Source organism: Ranitomeya variabilis, chromosome 2, assembly GCF_051348905.1.
Source record: "Ranitomeya variabilis isolate aRanVar5 chromosome 2, aRanVar5.hap1, whole genome shotgun sequence".
Lineage (NCBI taxonomy): Eukaryota > Metazoa > Chordata > Amphibia > Anura > Dendrobatidae > Ranitomeya > Ranitomeya variabilis.
In genome coordinates, this window is record NC_135233.1 from 634,098,396 (window position 1) to 634,115,181 (window position 16,786).

Here is a 16,786-nt window from a genome sequence, read left to right on the forward strand (position 1 = left end):
AGAATAAGTAACAGAGATAGTTCCACACCATATTGGGAGAGGAGAGATCATGTGAGAAACAATGAATGGAGAAGTGGACGGTCCAAAAACAAAAGAAAAATGACGTCCTCCCCACAAGCAGATAAAAAAACCAAAACTAATAACTTAGAGGTAATAAATTTGTCCTCACATGATCTCTCTGGACCACAACGGGAGGTTTTAGAGCTGGGTTTGTCGTTTTCCCCATCTAACAATTTCGATTTTTTTGTAGCCCTGAAGGACCTCCAACTGTTTTCTAGAAAAATCATTCTTAAAAAATTACATCTACAACCCTCTTCTTCAACTTCCGGAATAACTGACCCAATTGAAATGGAAGCCCTACAAAATCTCGAGGAACTGGAGCGAGAATCGACTGATACTGTGGTGAGTACCTCTCCACCTAACATCTCAGCCAGGTGTACTACGTTTCCCCCCCTGTCTTCGTGTCCTCAGGTGGAAATTTTCACGAAATTAGTAACGGAAGAATTTAAAAGAATTAGTAATTATAAAAAAAGAGATAATCTAACTAAAGAGCAGAGACACGCACTACAGGAAATTAAACAATGGGATGACGTTGTTATAAAACCTGCGGACAAGGGGGGCAACGTGGTCATCTGGCCTGTGGAGAGGTACGAACGAGAAGCATTTAGGCAGTTAAAAAATAAAGACACCTATATGCAATTGGCACAGAACCCTCTCCCAAAGTTCCAGAATCAACTCCAGAATATCTTGGAGCTGGCCTTTGAGAGAGGTCTGATAACCAAAAAAATTTTGGGTGGTCTCTTGCCCCAGGATCCGGTGATACCTACCTTTTACCTTCTCCCCAAGGTCCATAAAGACCCAATTTCACCACCCGGACGTCCGATTGTCTCTGGCATGGGAGGGCTGTGTGATATGACGTGTAAGTTCATTGAACACTATCTGAGGCCAGAGGTCGAGACGCTGCCCTCCTATGTCAGGGACACGACGGACGTCCTTAAACGGGTTGATGGCCTGATCGTGGAGGGTGATATGTTGCTGGTAACAGCTGATATCGAGGCTCTTTACACGAGTATTCGGCACGTGGATGGCATGAGGGCGGTGAGGTTTTTTCTTGAATCAAGTAATTTGGATATTGATCTTCGTGAGCTGATATTGGAGTTATTGGATTTTGTTTTGACACACAATTTTTTTGTATTTAAAGATCGATTTTTTCTTCAGAGACAGGGCACCGCCATGGGGGCGGCCTGTGCACCATCTTATGCAAATTTGTTTTTGGGTTTCTGGGAGAGAGAAATCTTCTCCAGTGAGGCACAGGCCGTCCCCCAAATACTTGGCTGGTACCGTTATATCGATGACGTGCTGTTCATATGGCACGGCCCTGTCTCTGAACTAGTTAATTTTATGGCTCAGCTCAATCTCAATGACTCCAATATCAAGCTCACCTACACGTATCATAAAAAAGAAATTCCCTTTTTGGATATTATGTTGAGAGTACAGGAGGATGGGACAATTTATACTGATATGTATAGAAAAGAGACCTCTGTAAACGCCCTTCTGCACTCCACTTCCTCACATCCGCCCTCCACGATCAGGGCTATTCCGATTGGACAATTCCTTCGGGCCCGGAGGATTTGTACCTCTGACTCAATGTTTGAAAGTCAGGCGGTGGACCTTGGGGAGAGGTTTAGGGCACGTGGTTATAGCGGCCACGCCATTAAAAAGGGTTATCGGAGAGCAAAATGGACCAGACGAAACGATTTATTAGCAGTAGGGAAGAAGGATAATCAAAAGAAGAGAGAGGGTGATGGACAACCAAGGTTCGTGTCAACCTACAACCACAAATGGGATGTGATGAGGTCCATTATGAATAAGCATTGGTCTGTTTTATTAACAGACCCAGTATTACGTAAGCATCTGTCGGACCGACCTCTGATGACGGCACGGAGGAGCACCAATATACGCGACATGGTGGTACATAGCCACTATGTCGCCAAAACCCCGAATCCTTTTGGAGCAGGACAACCACGAAAGGGTTTTTTTCCATGTGGGAGTTGTCTTGCGTGCAAAAATTTGGTGCGGTCCACATCGTTCACGTCATCCAATGGTAGAACTTTCCAAATTAGGGAGCACATTACATGTAGCTCCACTTTCGTGGTGTACTACGCAATATGTACATGTAAATTGATATATGTAGGATTAACCACACGTGAACTACGTGTACGCGTCCGTGAACATATACGGGATATCATGGGAGCAGGTGACGTGGACGATGTGGACAGTCTTAAACCAATACCCAGACATTTTCGCCTGCACCATCAATGCAACCCGAAACATCTAAAGGTCTGGGGTATTGATAAGGTGCGTGCCGGCATCAGAGGAGGTGATCTGAAACGTAAACTTGCCCAATGTGAATGCAGATGGATAACTCTGTTGGATACCATCTCCCCATTAGGGCTTAATGAACATCTCAGCTTTAGTTCCTTTTTATAATAATATACTTTGTCTCCTTTTTTATGTTCATTTTTTAGTTGTTCACTTATGTGTTTGTGTTTTGTATGGGTTATTAATTTATATTTTGTATTATACCTTCATCTAGTTTTGTATATACTTTTCATCGTATATGGGTCCATGTATGGAGTAGTCCGTGAGTGGCTCCGTGGAAGAATATGGAATGACTCTGGATCAAGATACCAATAGTGGGACTATGTTCGTGACCAACATATAACGTGTCATCGGGATCGTATTGCGCGCAGTAATATTATGCCTCTGTCAGGATGTTTATATTACGTGTTGCCAGAATTGTATGGCTTGCAGCATTAAGTAATGATCACATTATCTTTATCTTTATTATTATTTTTTATATTTTTTCATTATGAATATTTTGGTTTTCGGTATATATTTATAAAATCATATACTTCATTTTTTGTATATATATACACTTTATCCCCTGGTTGTTTATTGGGTTTTATGTTTATATTTTATTATGATTCCAGGGTGATTTTTCTCATATATATACGTGATAGGCACTGTTTTTATTCACTGGCAGTTTGTCTGCGTTTATCACATTATTATGGCTTGTATTATGCTTATTATATTGTGATTTGTAGTATAATGCACATCCATTCTTGTTATTTGTCCTTTTTATTTTTCTGCACTTATGAAAATTTGTTATTATTGGGGTCTGTGCGTTCTTCCTTTTTTTCTTCACGTCTGTGCTGTAGCTGATGATTTAAAAAAAAAAAAAAAAAAAAAAAAAAAAAAAATCCGTTGTTTTCGGTGCGCTTGAGCGTCCTGTTTTGCGTCATATTATATTGCGGTGTAGCGTTCTTTTTTCGACGCTTCAACGTCACGTTTATCTCCATGTTCTTCCATGCCTAGTGCGCATGTCCCTCGTGGCCAATCGCCGGGGCATTGTGGGCGGCGCCCTGACAGTGACGTGTGCGGTCCAGTGACGTCATCAGGACGTGACTGTGAACCGCAGCGCCATCTTGGGCGCCGAACACCATGCAACTCCTGGCGTGGATGACGAGCTACATGCGCCGCAATTAGGCGCACATGATCCGGTATCATGGACACTATATATTTTGGGTCCAATACAGAGCACTTCACTGCCCCCTGAAGAAGCAAGCCGACGCGAAACGTGCGTTGGGGCTGCGGCGGTGATTCCCCCAACACCGGCTCTTTTATGGGTAAGAGTTATACCTACCATGCTGGATGCTATATAAGCTGATTGGGCTAATGGATTCCTTGGTTGGGTCCAGGCACATCCCCACACACTAGTGAGGTAATATGGTGGGCTTCTCTACCCAAAATATGCACTAACAGCACTTTACGAGTAATACTGCCAGTGTTTGAGTGGGTTTCACTGCTGTTATTTTTCAGTGTTCCATGAAGGTCTTTTCACTGTCTTCAGTTATATGTTGTTATTTATTGTTATGTATTATCTGATTAATAAAAATTGTATTTTGCATTCCTAAAATGGGACTCTAACTCCGTATTGTCTCTTCAGTTTAAGTGTTTAAATTAATATGCCTTCGACAGCTTAAGAGTTGTGGACAGCTACCTAGGCCGAGCTTGAGCGATGGCTGTCTCCACTGCACCTTGAGGCGAACTTGGTGGCGACCCTACACCGGGGCAACCTCACACATGTGCCTTGCATGGCTCGCATCCTCAATGTGATGGTACAGCAATTTCTCTGCCACTATCCCAGCCTATATGCGCTGATGTAGAAAGCGCAGTTGTTGTGTGCTCACTTCTGCCGTTCACACCCCGCGGGTCATCAACTTGCATTGCTACAGAGGTCTTTTGGGTTACCGGTTAAGCAGTTGATATGCAATGTGCCGACATGGTGGAAGTCCACTCTACAAATGTTGCAGCGACTGTGTTAGCAGCGACGAGCCCTGGTGCAGTATGTTATTTTGTTGGTGAGTGCCATGGGAGAGAGGATTACAGCTATCAAGGGGGGACTCATGTTACCAAACTTTTAGTGAAGGTGCAGGAGCCAAGGAACAAATGTAGAAGGATGAGGAGGAAAAGGTGATGGGCATGCAACAGTCAGGAAATGAAGAGGATAATGATCCCCTCTCTGTTGTCCGTGTATGACGAGAGGGAACTGAGGAAGCAATGTACCTGCAATTTCCCTCTAAAAACCTGACACATGAGTACCTTCTTGCTGCACTACCTGGAACATGGTGCCTGTGTTGTTAGGATTAGAAATAGTGCTGACTACTGGGATGCCACTCTGTTAGATCCACGGTAGAAGAGTAAATTTAGCCAGATGCTTTGCCTCCCTGGAAAGGAATGCAAGCATGCTTTAGTATCAAAACACACAGACAATCTTAAGAGTGGTGTTCCCCAAGATCACAGTGAGACACACAGTCTGCATCACAGTTATAGACTTCCAACCCTTGGAACATCGTGTTGTCAATGCAAAAACATTAGCAGCAGCAGGGTAAGTAGAATAAGCATTTTCTGTAAGTCATTTCACACATTTTTTAGATCGGCCCCTGTGCCAGCATAACAGAGCACAAGTCTGACACTTTGTGAATGACTGGAGAGAATGGTGCAGAAGTATCTCGAGCTCATTCTCAAAGCTATCAGGGGGTTTAGACCCTTTTGCTTTTTGGTCTTCAAAAAACGAAGAGTGGCCTGAGCTAACCGGTCATTCCTTAGAGATTTTGCCATTCACGGCAGCCAGCGTTCTTTCAGAACATTTCTTCAGTGCTGCTGATGGTCTCCTGATGGCTCCGTACACCCGCTGTCCCCTGAGAGTGTAGACCACCTAACTTTCATCAAGATGAGCAAGTCATGGATCTCCTATGATTTTTGCACCCCAGTCGAAGACTGGGCAGACGAGGAGATGGTGTAGTTTTTAGTGCTTTTAGTGCTGCAGGGATCTTGCATTTTTGCAGCTTTTAACACCTTTGTTGTGGCATCTGTGCCTGCTGTTGATGTTACTAACATTTTTTTGAAATGTGGATACTCCAAGTTGTGTCTCAGTCTGGTGGGTTGCCTGTGGTGGAAGGGGTTCCTGAGCCCCATTATACTATTTATACTCTGGGAAAATTGATGCCACTTTAGTGGTGTCTGCCCCTAATTTTTAGAAATGTTTGGACTTCAAGTTTGGTCTGCTTCATGTGAGTTGCCTGTAGCAGTCGGGCTCCCAGACCGGCAGGTCTGCACTTGCTTTCAGTTTACTATCCAGTTACTAAATTAATTAAACAATAGCAGTCTATGAACCTGAAACTTGTGCCACCTGAGTGTGAGCAGAAAAGCAGTTTGAGCTGTTGCATGAAGTATCAGGGCTCCCAGCACAGCAGGCCTACACTAGTCCCTCATCCAGCTGTTCATTTGAACTTAAATTCAAGGCTGTGAATGCTGGCCCAGATCCTGACTCATATGTGGCCCATGCCTCACTGCTGCTGTGCCATTATAAAACTTCTACTGTGGGTCAATTTATGCCACTTTTCCTGGTGTCTGCCCCTAATTTGTAAATGTTTGGACTCCAACTTGGGTATCCTTCATGTTGCCTGAATTTGATAGGGCTCTCATAAAACCAGGCCTACACCTGTCACTTATCCATCTGTTTCTGATCAATGTCTAAGTTAGAAATGCTTGTCCAAGCCCTGTCCCAGGCCTTGTCCCATGCATCCAAGCTGCGCAGTCATACTATTTGTACTCTGGGTTAGATCAGCAGTTGGAGAGTTGTGGCACGGGGAGAAACATGGGTAATTGGGGTGTTTCCTCCTGAGGACTGTGTTGCGTGTGATCTTAAGGTGGAGGAAGAGGAGAAGAGGTCACTTGATACAGTGGTTGACATCCACTGGAGCACATGACCCTCATCTACAAGGGAGTTGATTAGCCCGTTCAGTAAAAAGAAGTTGTCAGTTGTCTTTGGATAGGACGAATTGGTGTTTGTTCTGTTGAGCTTTTAGTAACATTACCACTTAACCCACTTACATCTCGAACACCATATCTATTCTCCATTCCACCATGACCTCACTTTTTCACAACCCTAGGCCCACATGTGTTAGTCGCCTGTCAGTAAATTAACAATTTGTATTTATTTGCTGAGGCATTGTGGCTGGACCACAGGATTAGCGCAAAGTATTAAAGGTACCTTCACACGAAACGACTTTGTAACGATATCGCTAGCGATCCGTGACGTTGCAGCGTCCTGGCTAGCGATATCGTTTAGTTTGACACGCAGCAGCGATCTGGATCCTGCTGTGATATCGCTGGTCGCTGAATAAAGTTCAGAACTTTATTTGGTCGTCAGATCGCCGTGTATCGTTGTGTTTGACAGCAAAAGCAACGATACCAGCGATATTTTACACTGGTAACCAGGGTAAACATCGGGTTACTAAGCGCAGGGCCGCGCTTAGTAACCCGATGTTTACCCTGGTTACCAGCGTAAACGTAAAAAAAAACAAACAGTACATACTCACCATATGATGTCCGTCAGGTCCCTTGCCGTCTGCTTCCTGCTCTGACTGAGCGCCGCAAAGTGAAAGTGAAAGTACAGCACAGCGGTGACGTCACCGCTGTGCTCTGCTCTCACTGTACGGCGGCACTCAGTCAGAGCAGGAAGCAGACGGCAAGGGACCTGATGGACATCAGATGGTGAGAATGTAGTGTTTGTTTTTTTTTACTTTCACGATGGTAACCAGGGTAAACATCGGGTTACTAAGCGCGGCCCTGTGCTTAGTAACCCGATGTTTACCCTGGTTACCCGGGGACCTTGGCATCGTTGGTCGCTGGAGAGCGGTCTGTGTGACAGCTCTCCAGCGACCAAACAGCAACGCTGCAGCGATCGGCATCGTTGTCGCTATCGCTGCAGCGTCGCTTCGTGTGAAGGTACCTTTAGATGCTGAATTGTGGACTGATGTCTGGACCACACAATTAGCACAAAGGATTTAGATGCTGAAATGTATACTGCTGGCTGCACCCCACAATTTGCACAAAGGATTTAAATTCTGAAATGTGGACTCCTGGCTGGACCACACTATTAGCACAAATGATTTAAATTCTGAAATGTGGCCTGGTGTTTGGACCACACTATTAGCAGCAGAAAGGATTTAGATTCAGAAATGTGGCATGGTGTCTGGACCACACTACTAGCAGAAGGATTTAAGCTACAAAATGTGGCCTGGTGTCTGCACCACACTATTATCAGCAGAAAGGATTTAGATTCAGAAATGTGGCATGGTGTCTGGACCACACTACTAGCAGAAGGATTTAAGCTACAAAATGTGGCCTGGTGTCTGCACCACACTATTAGCAGAAAGGATTTGAATTAAAAAATGTGGTCTGGTGACTGGACCACACTATTAGAAGAAAGGATTTAGATTCTGAAATGTGGACTCCTGGCTGCACCATACTATTAGCACAAACTATTTATATTCTCAAATGTTGACTACTGGCTGCACCACACTATCAGCACAACCGTCTTAGATTCTGAAATGTGGACTACTGACTGCACCACACTATTAGCACAAATGATTTATATGCTGAAATCTGGTCTCCTGGCTGTACCACATACAATTTAGATGCTAGAAGGTCCATTTGACACCAGATCCTATGTAGCTGAGCTACCTGACCATAAACCGCCTAGCTAACTATCTGACTGATTGCAATAGCAGAAGGAGCAGCCTTTCTGTGCTATTACATTGACAAAATGGTGCAAAAACATGTCCACTTTTTATATGGAGAGGGACATGTGACTTCGGCAGCCAATGACAGAAACCATTGTGTCTGGACGTTGTGGATGGTTTCTGCTCCCTGATTGGTTGCCGTAATCTCCATACATTAAGTTAATAAAAAAATTAGAAAATACAGTCCGTCACTACTCTAACATCTCACCACCCTTCCCCTCTTCAAACACATCCCTCACTGCTCATCATACAGTACCACTAACCTAGCCAAAGTCCTACCAAAAGCATTAGTGAAAAATCGATGATTTATCAAGCTTTGGCCTAATTTTGCCGATTTTGAGGAAAAGTTCTTGGGAATCTGAACACAAATGTGCAATGATCGTGCGGAATTTGAGATTGGCAAATGTTTCCCCTAACAAGTTCACTCATCTCTAGTTACAATAGAACTTTTTGGCCATAATGAGCAAAGGTATGTGTGGAGAAAAAAGGGAACAGAATTGCAGGAAAAGAACATTTCGCCAAACATTAAGCATGGGGATGGATCAATCATGTTTTGGGGTTGTGTTGCAGCTAGTGGCATTGGGAACATTTCACAGATAGAGGGATGTGAATACTTTTCTGCCCAATGATGACAAAAGTATTCTCGGAGTGATACCTTTATACCTTTACAGATAGAGGGAAGAATGTATTTGTTAAATATGCTTATTTCGCACATTTATTTAATCAGGACTCTTTACCAGGTGCATTACTCTTAAAGAAAAAATGTCATGATATTCTCATAAAAAATATAGTGGTTTATTGGATTGTCCACAGAAAAAAACACATTGCAGCAAAGCATAAAATAAGTGAAATAGTTACGAACAGATTGTCCATTTGTTCCTATCAGCGTTTGTTCCACATCTTTCCCAAAGTTCTGAATAGTAAAAGCCATCTGTCTGTGTGAAGTCTGAAGTCATCATGGCTACCAGTTGTTCATTCCCTCTGTGACTTGTCTGATGTCCATGGAGAATGATGGTGAAGGCAGGAGGTGACAGCCCCCACCCTCCTAAGAGACGTAGTATATATGTCCCACAAAACCACGTGTTCTCTCTATATGGTGTTAACTAATACTCTGAGCTATATATACAGAAATAGCTTTTGTAATGTCAGTGAAAGGCAATGTGCTCAGTACAGAATTGAGAATAAGAATAATAATTAATAATTAATATTTAACAATTCCCCCTTTTGAGGGTGACAGACATTGATTGGAACCCTCAAAGTAAATATATTAATAAGATCTTGTTTTCTTCTTCTTCGCCAAAATAATTTAATGTTCATAATAATAATATTATTGTTACACGTACTCAATAACATAATGATATGTAAATTTGTTATGGTAAGCCATGACTAATATTCATATTATATTTCCCTATATCTACTTGAAGCATCTCAGGTCTGATGTCATCTGGTCTTCATCTTGAGGTCGTCTTCTTGGTTCTTTTTTTAAAACAATCTTTATTATAATTCTTTTGAAATAGATAATAGCATGTAGATATTGTAGAGACCGTGTGTCATGTGTCAATCAAAGTCCATAAATTCAAATGTTGATAAGAAAACAAAGTCCATAGTTGAAATGTAGCTTTAATATCTGTGCAGTGTCACCTTTAGAGACCTGGACTTACATTGGCTTGCCTTGGAAATCATCTGGAATCCTTCCATATCATCCGTACTGGTCTCAGAACAGGTGTGATGTCTTTGGTCGGCACAGCAAGGGTTAAATTGACTCTTCCTTGCTAAACATAGCACAATAACCATTCCTTAATGCACAGGACACATGTCAGGATTGTAGTGTCCTGACAATTACCTGATTGTTCACCTGCTTTCATGGAAGTCTTATAGGTGATAGGAAACCACTGGAACATGATAAAACGTAATAACACAGTTCATCTTGGCATCATAGGATCATCGTCCTCTCCAATTGTGGTTGTCAGTTTAGATAATGCAGTTATGGTTGTCAGTGATGGATTCTGCAGTTGTGATTGTCAGTGGTGACAAGAATTGCAATTGACACAGTCTATATTATTCAGAAACCATATAGCATTGTTACCTTGTGGAATTTCTGGATAGCAACCTTTTCTTCTTGCAACTTTTAAGAATCAATTGAATTTAGAAATATGAAAAGTCTTTATTAACATAACTGCAGCATCTTGCTTGAAGTCATCATTCCCTATTCTATACCAAATCTGGTAATTTTCCTATCCTGTAATATCACAGCATACCATAGCAATCAAAAATATCCATATCATTATTATCAGAATATTAATATGGAATTTATATTTGGAAAAATAAAATATTACATTATTAACCATATTCTTCATGTGATAAAACATTTTTATGTCATAGGTGTAATTTATTTTTGAACCCATAGATGTCAGCGTGTCTTTTTATGTAACAAGTGTTTCCATCTTTATTACTAAAACGTTATTAATAAACTATATTTATTAGACCAATAATATTTAAGAATGTATAGCCATGAACCAAAATAAGAATATATATGAATGAATGAGAGAAAGAATTGTTGTATTTAACTCAGAATTGAAACTTCTTATAGTGAAACCATATGATCACTATATTTAATGAAGCAATATTCTTGTACTAGACATTACTTTATTAAATATTGATTTTTTCTTGAGATAAAACATAAAAATTAAGAAGAAAAATTTAAAAAGAAAAAATGAAAAATGAAAAATAAAAATTAGAATAAAAATAAGGCCTTTATATGTTGATTATAAATGCAGAGGTTATGTCTCAGTAACACATTCCCTTTAATATTTCCATTATCTAGATGTTGTCATAACCTTGGATTACCAAAATATTGAAATTATGCAACTTTGTTACAACCGATGTTATTGTACCCAATAATACCTTATTAATATTTCTTCTTTATTAAAATGTGTGAAAAAGAGATATTGATTAAATGTGATGATGTAATCAGGATCAAAAACACATTTCCCCCTTATTACCAGAAATTATTATTTTATGAAAAAATCAATTTGTAAAAACCAAAATTAATAATTAATAATAATAATTTTTATTTATATAGCGCCAACATATTCAACAGCACTTTACAATTAAGCGGGGACATGTACAGACAATAAATTCAGTACAAGTTAAGACAATTTAAACAGTGACATTAGGGGTGAGTTCCCTGCTCGCAAGCTTACAATCTACAAGGAAATTAAAAACAATTAATTATTTTATAACGTTCATATCAGTTTGTGCCATATATTTGTTTGAAGATGTGTACCCATCTATGTAACCATTAAAAAAAAACACTGAATACCATAAAATTATCATTTGGAAAAAATGTTCTAAATGTAGATTTTCTTGATAAACCATATTGATGTGTGATTGCACTTATTCACTATTAATTAAATCAAGAAATAATAATTACTAAAGAAATATAGAAATATATGTTGAGTAAATAATATTTCATAGAATACCATGAGGCCTCTCTCACACTGTGCATACACATTCCACGCTATTCACTCTTGCATTACGTTCACTCTTAGCAGCTGCTCATACACTCATCTGTTATCTGTCACTCAGACTGTGATTCACATATATAAGTTGAAACTACATATTTCACATACAAAGGTAAGAATACATGTTGTTAACCCAAATTATTTTATTCTAATTATCAATGCGCATTGTAAACTATTAAATTTAATATTTTAATATTTCTTTGAATATTCCCCAAATACACATTACTTAACACTTTGTAAAACATCTATAGATAGAAAAACTAATAAGAACTTGGCCTTTGACTTGTAAAGGCTAAGGGGCTTCAAAGGCTTCTTCTTACTAAGGTTGCCAGCTTTAAATTGAAACTGGGGTATATGGTATCCTTATTATTCAGATGCAACCTGTTTCAGATGTCACTTGCTGTGACATGTCAAACGCCATGCAGTAAAAATATATTATTACCATGCAAAGGAAAAAAACAAGTTTTAGATTGTTACAGAAAAAAGTTAACAGCACACAAATTTTAGATTGTTAGTTATGTCTTTTTTCTTTTAAGTGTTAAATATATAAAATGATGCAGTTATTATAACTTCCCGTGTAAATAAAGACATAAATCCAAGTAAGAGGTTTTTTGTTTAATTCCTGCTTTGAAATTAAAATTCTAAGGAGAAATAAAAGATAAAATTTAAATATCAAATTCATACAGAAAGAAAACAATTTAAATATGTTATACATATGTATATATTTAATATATGTATATAATAATTTTTATTTATATAGCGCCAACATATTCCGCAGCGCTTTACAAATTATAGAGGGGACTTGTACAGACAATAGACATTACAGCATAACAGAAATCACAGTTCAAAATAGATACCAGTGGATTACAAAAAAAAATTGTCAGCGTTTGGCTTTAGATATAACATATTTTCAGCCTTCCAAAATTCTCTCACATTTTCTTGCCAAATTTAATATAGTCCTGTCATACAGCATTACTTAATAAGTCCAGGACAGAAATGGCAGAACGTTTCTACCCAGTAGCAGTACTTGAAAATCAGTGAACTAACAGACTCTCTCTTTTGCCTCTCTTGTAGATTGCTGGAGTGAAAGTGAACATGATGATCATGACGTAGGAGCAGAGACACCTCCCTTAGTATGTATGGCACTGAAAAATGTTAAGATTTATTATGCTAAACTAATTGACCTGTCATTCTGTTATTGCAGAATTTTCATATCCTGCAAGAACTTTCTTGAAGTTTTGAAGCAGGCCATCAAATATTTGTAATTAAGTATGCAGAAATGTAAGGGTTGTCTGAGTGTAGGTATTTGATACATAAATATGAAATATCTGCAAGATAGTGAATCAATGGTAGATTAGTGGGGATCTGATTCGAATTGCCCACACCAAATGGCTGTTTTATGCTCCAACAATGTCTGAATGTAGACACTCCGAATGGAGCTGCAGAGATCAGCTCTTTTTAAAGTGTAGCAGCCTCTGCTGGCTACTGTAGTACAGCTTCTTCAAAAAAGCTCCCACAGCTTCTGCAATAGCCATCAAAGGCCAGCATTGACCACTACACTTTAAACAGAGCCGTGGAGCAATGCTTCTTTCAATGTGTTTTTTTTTGGCAATGCAAAAAACATCTGATCGGTGTGGGTGACAGGTATTGGACCCTGACCGATGTGATATTGATAAAATAATCCTGTAGGTAATTACATACCTATGCCCGAACTTACCTTTTAAGTTCTTGTGAAAAGAGTTTTGCAGTTCATTGCGATCAATTTTTTCCAATGTTTCTCTAAATTTCTTTCAGACTTAACACTTAAGGCTATGTGCACACGTTGCGGATTTTGCTGCGGATCCGCACGGATTTGACGCTGTGGATCTGCAGCTGTTTTGAGTTGTACAGTACCATGTAAATGTATGGAAAACAACATCCTCAATGCATATGCTGCGGAAAATACCGCGTGGAAACGCAGCGGTGTTTTTTCCGCAGCATGTCAATTCTTTGCGCGGATTCCACAGCGGTTTACACCTGCTCCTCAATAGGAATCCGCAGGTGTAAAACTGCAGGTGGAATCCTCTTAAAACCGCGGTAAATCCGCAGCAAATCCGCGGGTAATCCACAGTGCGGTTTACCTGCGGATTTTGCAAAAACAGTGTGGAAAAATCCAAGCACCAATCCGCAACGTGTGCACATAGCCTAAGAGGACTGCAGGAAAGGCGAGAAGTGAGTATAGTTTTTTTCTTACTAAAAGTTTTTATTTAGAAAAAAAATTGTTGCAAATCAAATGTAGACCCCAGAAAAGTTCCCCACACATAAGTGCATTAGTAGTCTTATGCATATTAATTATGACTGTTTATATGAAGCAGTTTATATAAAACAGAGTACAATCTTTATACTAAAGACAACGTAATAAGTATTTCGATTAACACTATAATACCGATTTTCCAATGCACCCCATACATAGTATTATGTCCACTGCAGACCCCCATAAATAGTATGATGTTCAAAACAGCCCACATGTATACTATGATGCACCCTAAACAAAAGTATGGCCCACAAACACCCCAAGCAGTATGATATTCCTCACAGCCCCCTATCCAGTATGGTCATCACAGCTCCCAGTATAATTACCTCCACAGACCCATATACAGTATAGTCACCACCGTTCCTCACATACTTTGCTATCCCCCTTCATGGCCCCTGTATAACCGCTCATTTCATGCCCCCTTCACAGTCCCTCAGTATATTCCCTTCATCTGCACAGCCCCACATTTTATCCCTCTTCTTTCCAGCCACTCATTTCCCCCTCTACACAGCCCCTCAGCTTATTCCCTCATCTGCAAAGCCCATCAGTTTATTCCCACATCTGCACAGCCCTTCTGTTTACTCACCCCCATCTGTACAGCCACTCATGTTATTCCCCCTCCTCTGCATGTTTTACTCTCATCAGCACAGACCTCAGTTTATTAACCCCCATCTCCACCTCCCCTGCCCTCAATTTATTTCCCCTATCAGTGCAGCCCCTTCCCTCATTTTATCCCACCATCTGCACAGACCCTCATTTTATGCCCAGTAAGATAAGAATTAAATTTTTTAAAAAAGCTCATACTCACATAATCCAGGCTCCTTGTCCTTAGTCTCCTCTTCTGTGAAGTGCAGCAGTGAACACTGGATGGTGCAATGACATCACTCCATAGTGCCACCCCATGTCCCCTGCTTGCACATTCTCCAACAAGGCACAGGCTAGAAGTGGCTTTTGCTTGCTTAAGTTACTGGCGGAGCAGGGAAGATGATAACTCCTCTGCTCCTGTCCCGGGTGGCATCCACAGCAATTGTATTCGCTTCTGACAGACGCCAATACAATTGAGTATGGGGAGGGAGCAACAGCAGGGTCACAGGACAATGAGAGGGATAAACAGTGTCAGTGACATCACTTACCTTGCTGCCTGGGCCCTGGCCTTCACTGTGCTGAATGTCTGTGACCACAGGAAGACGTTGGGTGACCGCAGACATTCAGCTTTTTTTTTAAGTGCACCAACCTCAGATAGGCAGGAGGTAGCACTCTAGGCCCTTGTCTCAGCCCTGTTTAACATTAATTTCTAATCATTACTCAATTATTTTATGTTTGAGTGCAGTCTGTGGAAAAAACTGACATTACTTTGACGACACTCAGATCAATGTTAATCAATTGGGCAGTTCAGATGACAGTTTTTTTACGTGGACTGAATGTTCTTGTGAAAAAAAAATCGCAGTATGCACCATTCTATTTAGTATTTCAGATGAGATTCACCTATTCAAGTCTATTCAAGTTTAGGGGTGCCAAAAAAAAAATCTGATTTTTACAGATACGTTGCAGTACTTTACACAGGAATCTGTATGTTATTCATTGAATAAGAATCAATACCATGTGGATGTAAAAACAGGCATACAGATTGCATATGGATAACAAGACAGATGAAAAATTTTGTGATTTTGAAATGCAATTTCAGAAAGATACAACTCTAAACCCCATAAAGATTAATTTCATAAAATAAAGAGGCGTTTCAGCCATATAAAATAGTACATTTTGAGAACTCAGTAGAGATGCTTAATCTGAACAACACTGACTTGAATTCAGTTATTCCTTGAAAATATGTGTTTCTATTAAAGAAATCACATTTTTTATCCTCTTTGTATAGTGCAGTTGTGGTGCCCCTGGAGTCCAGTTGCCACAGAGACACTGCACCTCACCCAGAGGTGTGGTGTCCCACTCTCAGGTAAGGAGGGAGCACTACCCAGGACTCTAACACTCACATCCAGCACACACACACCAGTTTAGTTGGGGTACCTGGGCGTTCTCTTAGGGAGGAAGGCCTCATCCCAGGCTGGATAAGAATGGGTGTTGGGAGTGGATGGGGTAGGTACAGTGGGGAGGAGCTAATTAGGAGGGAAAGTGAGAGACGGAGGGAGGAAGTGGAGCTGAGCAGATGTGCAGGTCTGCAGCTCCTGATGGACAGAACAGAAGAAGTGGAAATAAAGACAGAAAGAAGCTCCCAGAATAACAGAAGGGGTCCTAGGGGCACGGGAAGTGCAGAAGCCACCCATGGGCCCGCATCCAGATGTGGAAGGACCAAGTTGCAGCAAGGGGACCGGCCCCAACTTAGTGAGAAACTTCAAGTCTAGCTAAGAAACCGGAGGCTATGGCTTCTGCAAGAGTCACAGCCACATCCACCCATACTTTGCCAAAAAGGCAGCTGTAGAGAATCCAGGGGACTGAGAGAACATCGCGCGACCAGGTTCGTGGCTACTGGCTTGGGACATTGTGGGTAAGGCGCTGGGCAGGAGAAGAGGAAAGCCAGCGTAGAGAGACGGCTAAAGGTAGGCATATGAAAGGAGTTCTGGAAGGGTGCATCCCAAACTACCTAGGAGTTTGCTGGGCCACAGACCTAGAGGACACAGCACACTCGGCTGGGTGCCATAAAGAACTGTAAGCAACAGTCTGGAAACTAGACCTTGCTGTGTCCTTTGCATTTTTCCAATCGCACCTGCCTGGCATAACCACCACCGCCATCTTATATCCTCTACACTACATCTGCCCTGGGGTTAGCTCTACTCATGGAGAGCTGCACCAACTCTGCTGCA

At 40.9% G+C, this 16,786-nt stretch overlaps 1 protein-coding gene across 3 annotated transcripts in view; it reads left to right on the forward strand.

Annotated features, from left to right (window-relative positions):
* The window catches only part of IPCEF1 (interaction protein for cytohesin exchange factors 1), a 359,460-nt gene that overhangs the window by 258,324 nt on the left and 84,350 nt on the right, over nt 1-16,786 (forward strand). For all 3 annotated transcript variants that reach the window (XM_077289086.1, XM_077289085.1, XM_077289084.1), the window contains one exon: nt 12,752-12,810. In XM_077289086.1, coding sequence (XP_077145201.1) covers nt 12,752-12,810 — 59 coding nt within the window. The remainder of the gene's footprint in view (nt 1-12,751; nt 12,811-16,786) is intronic.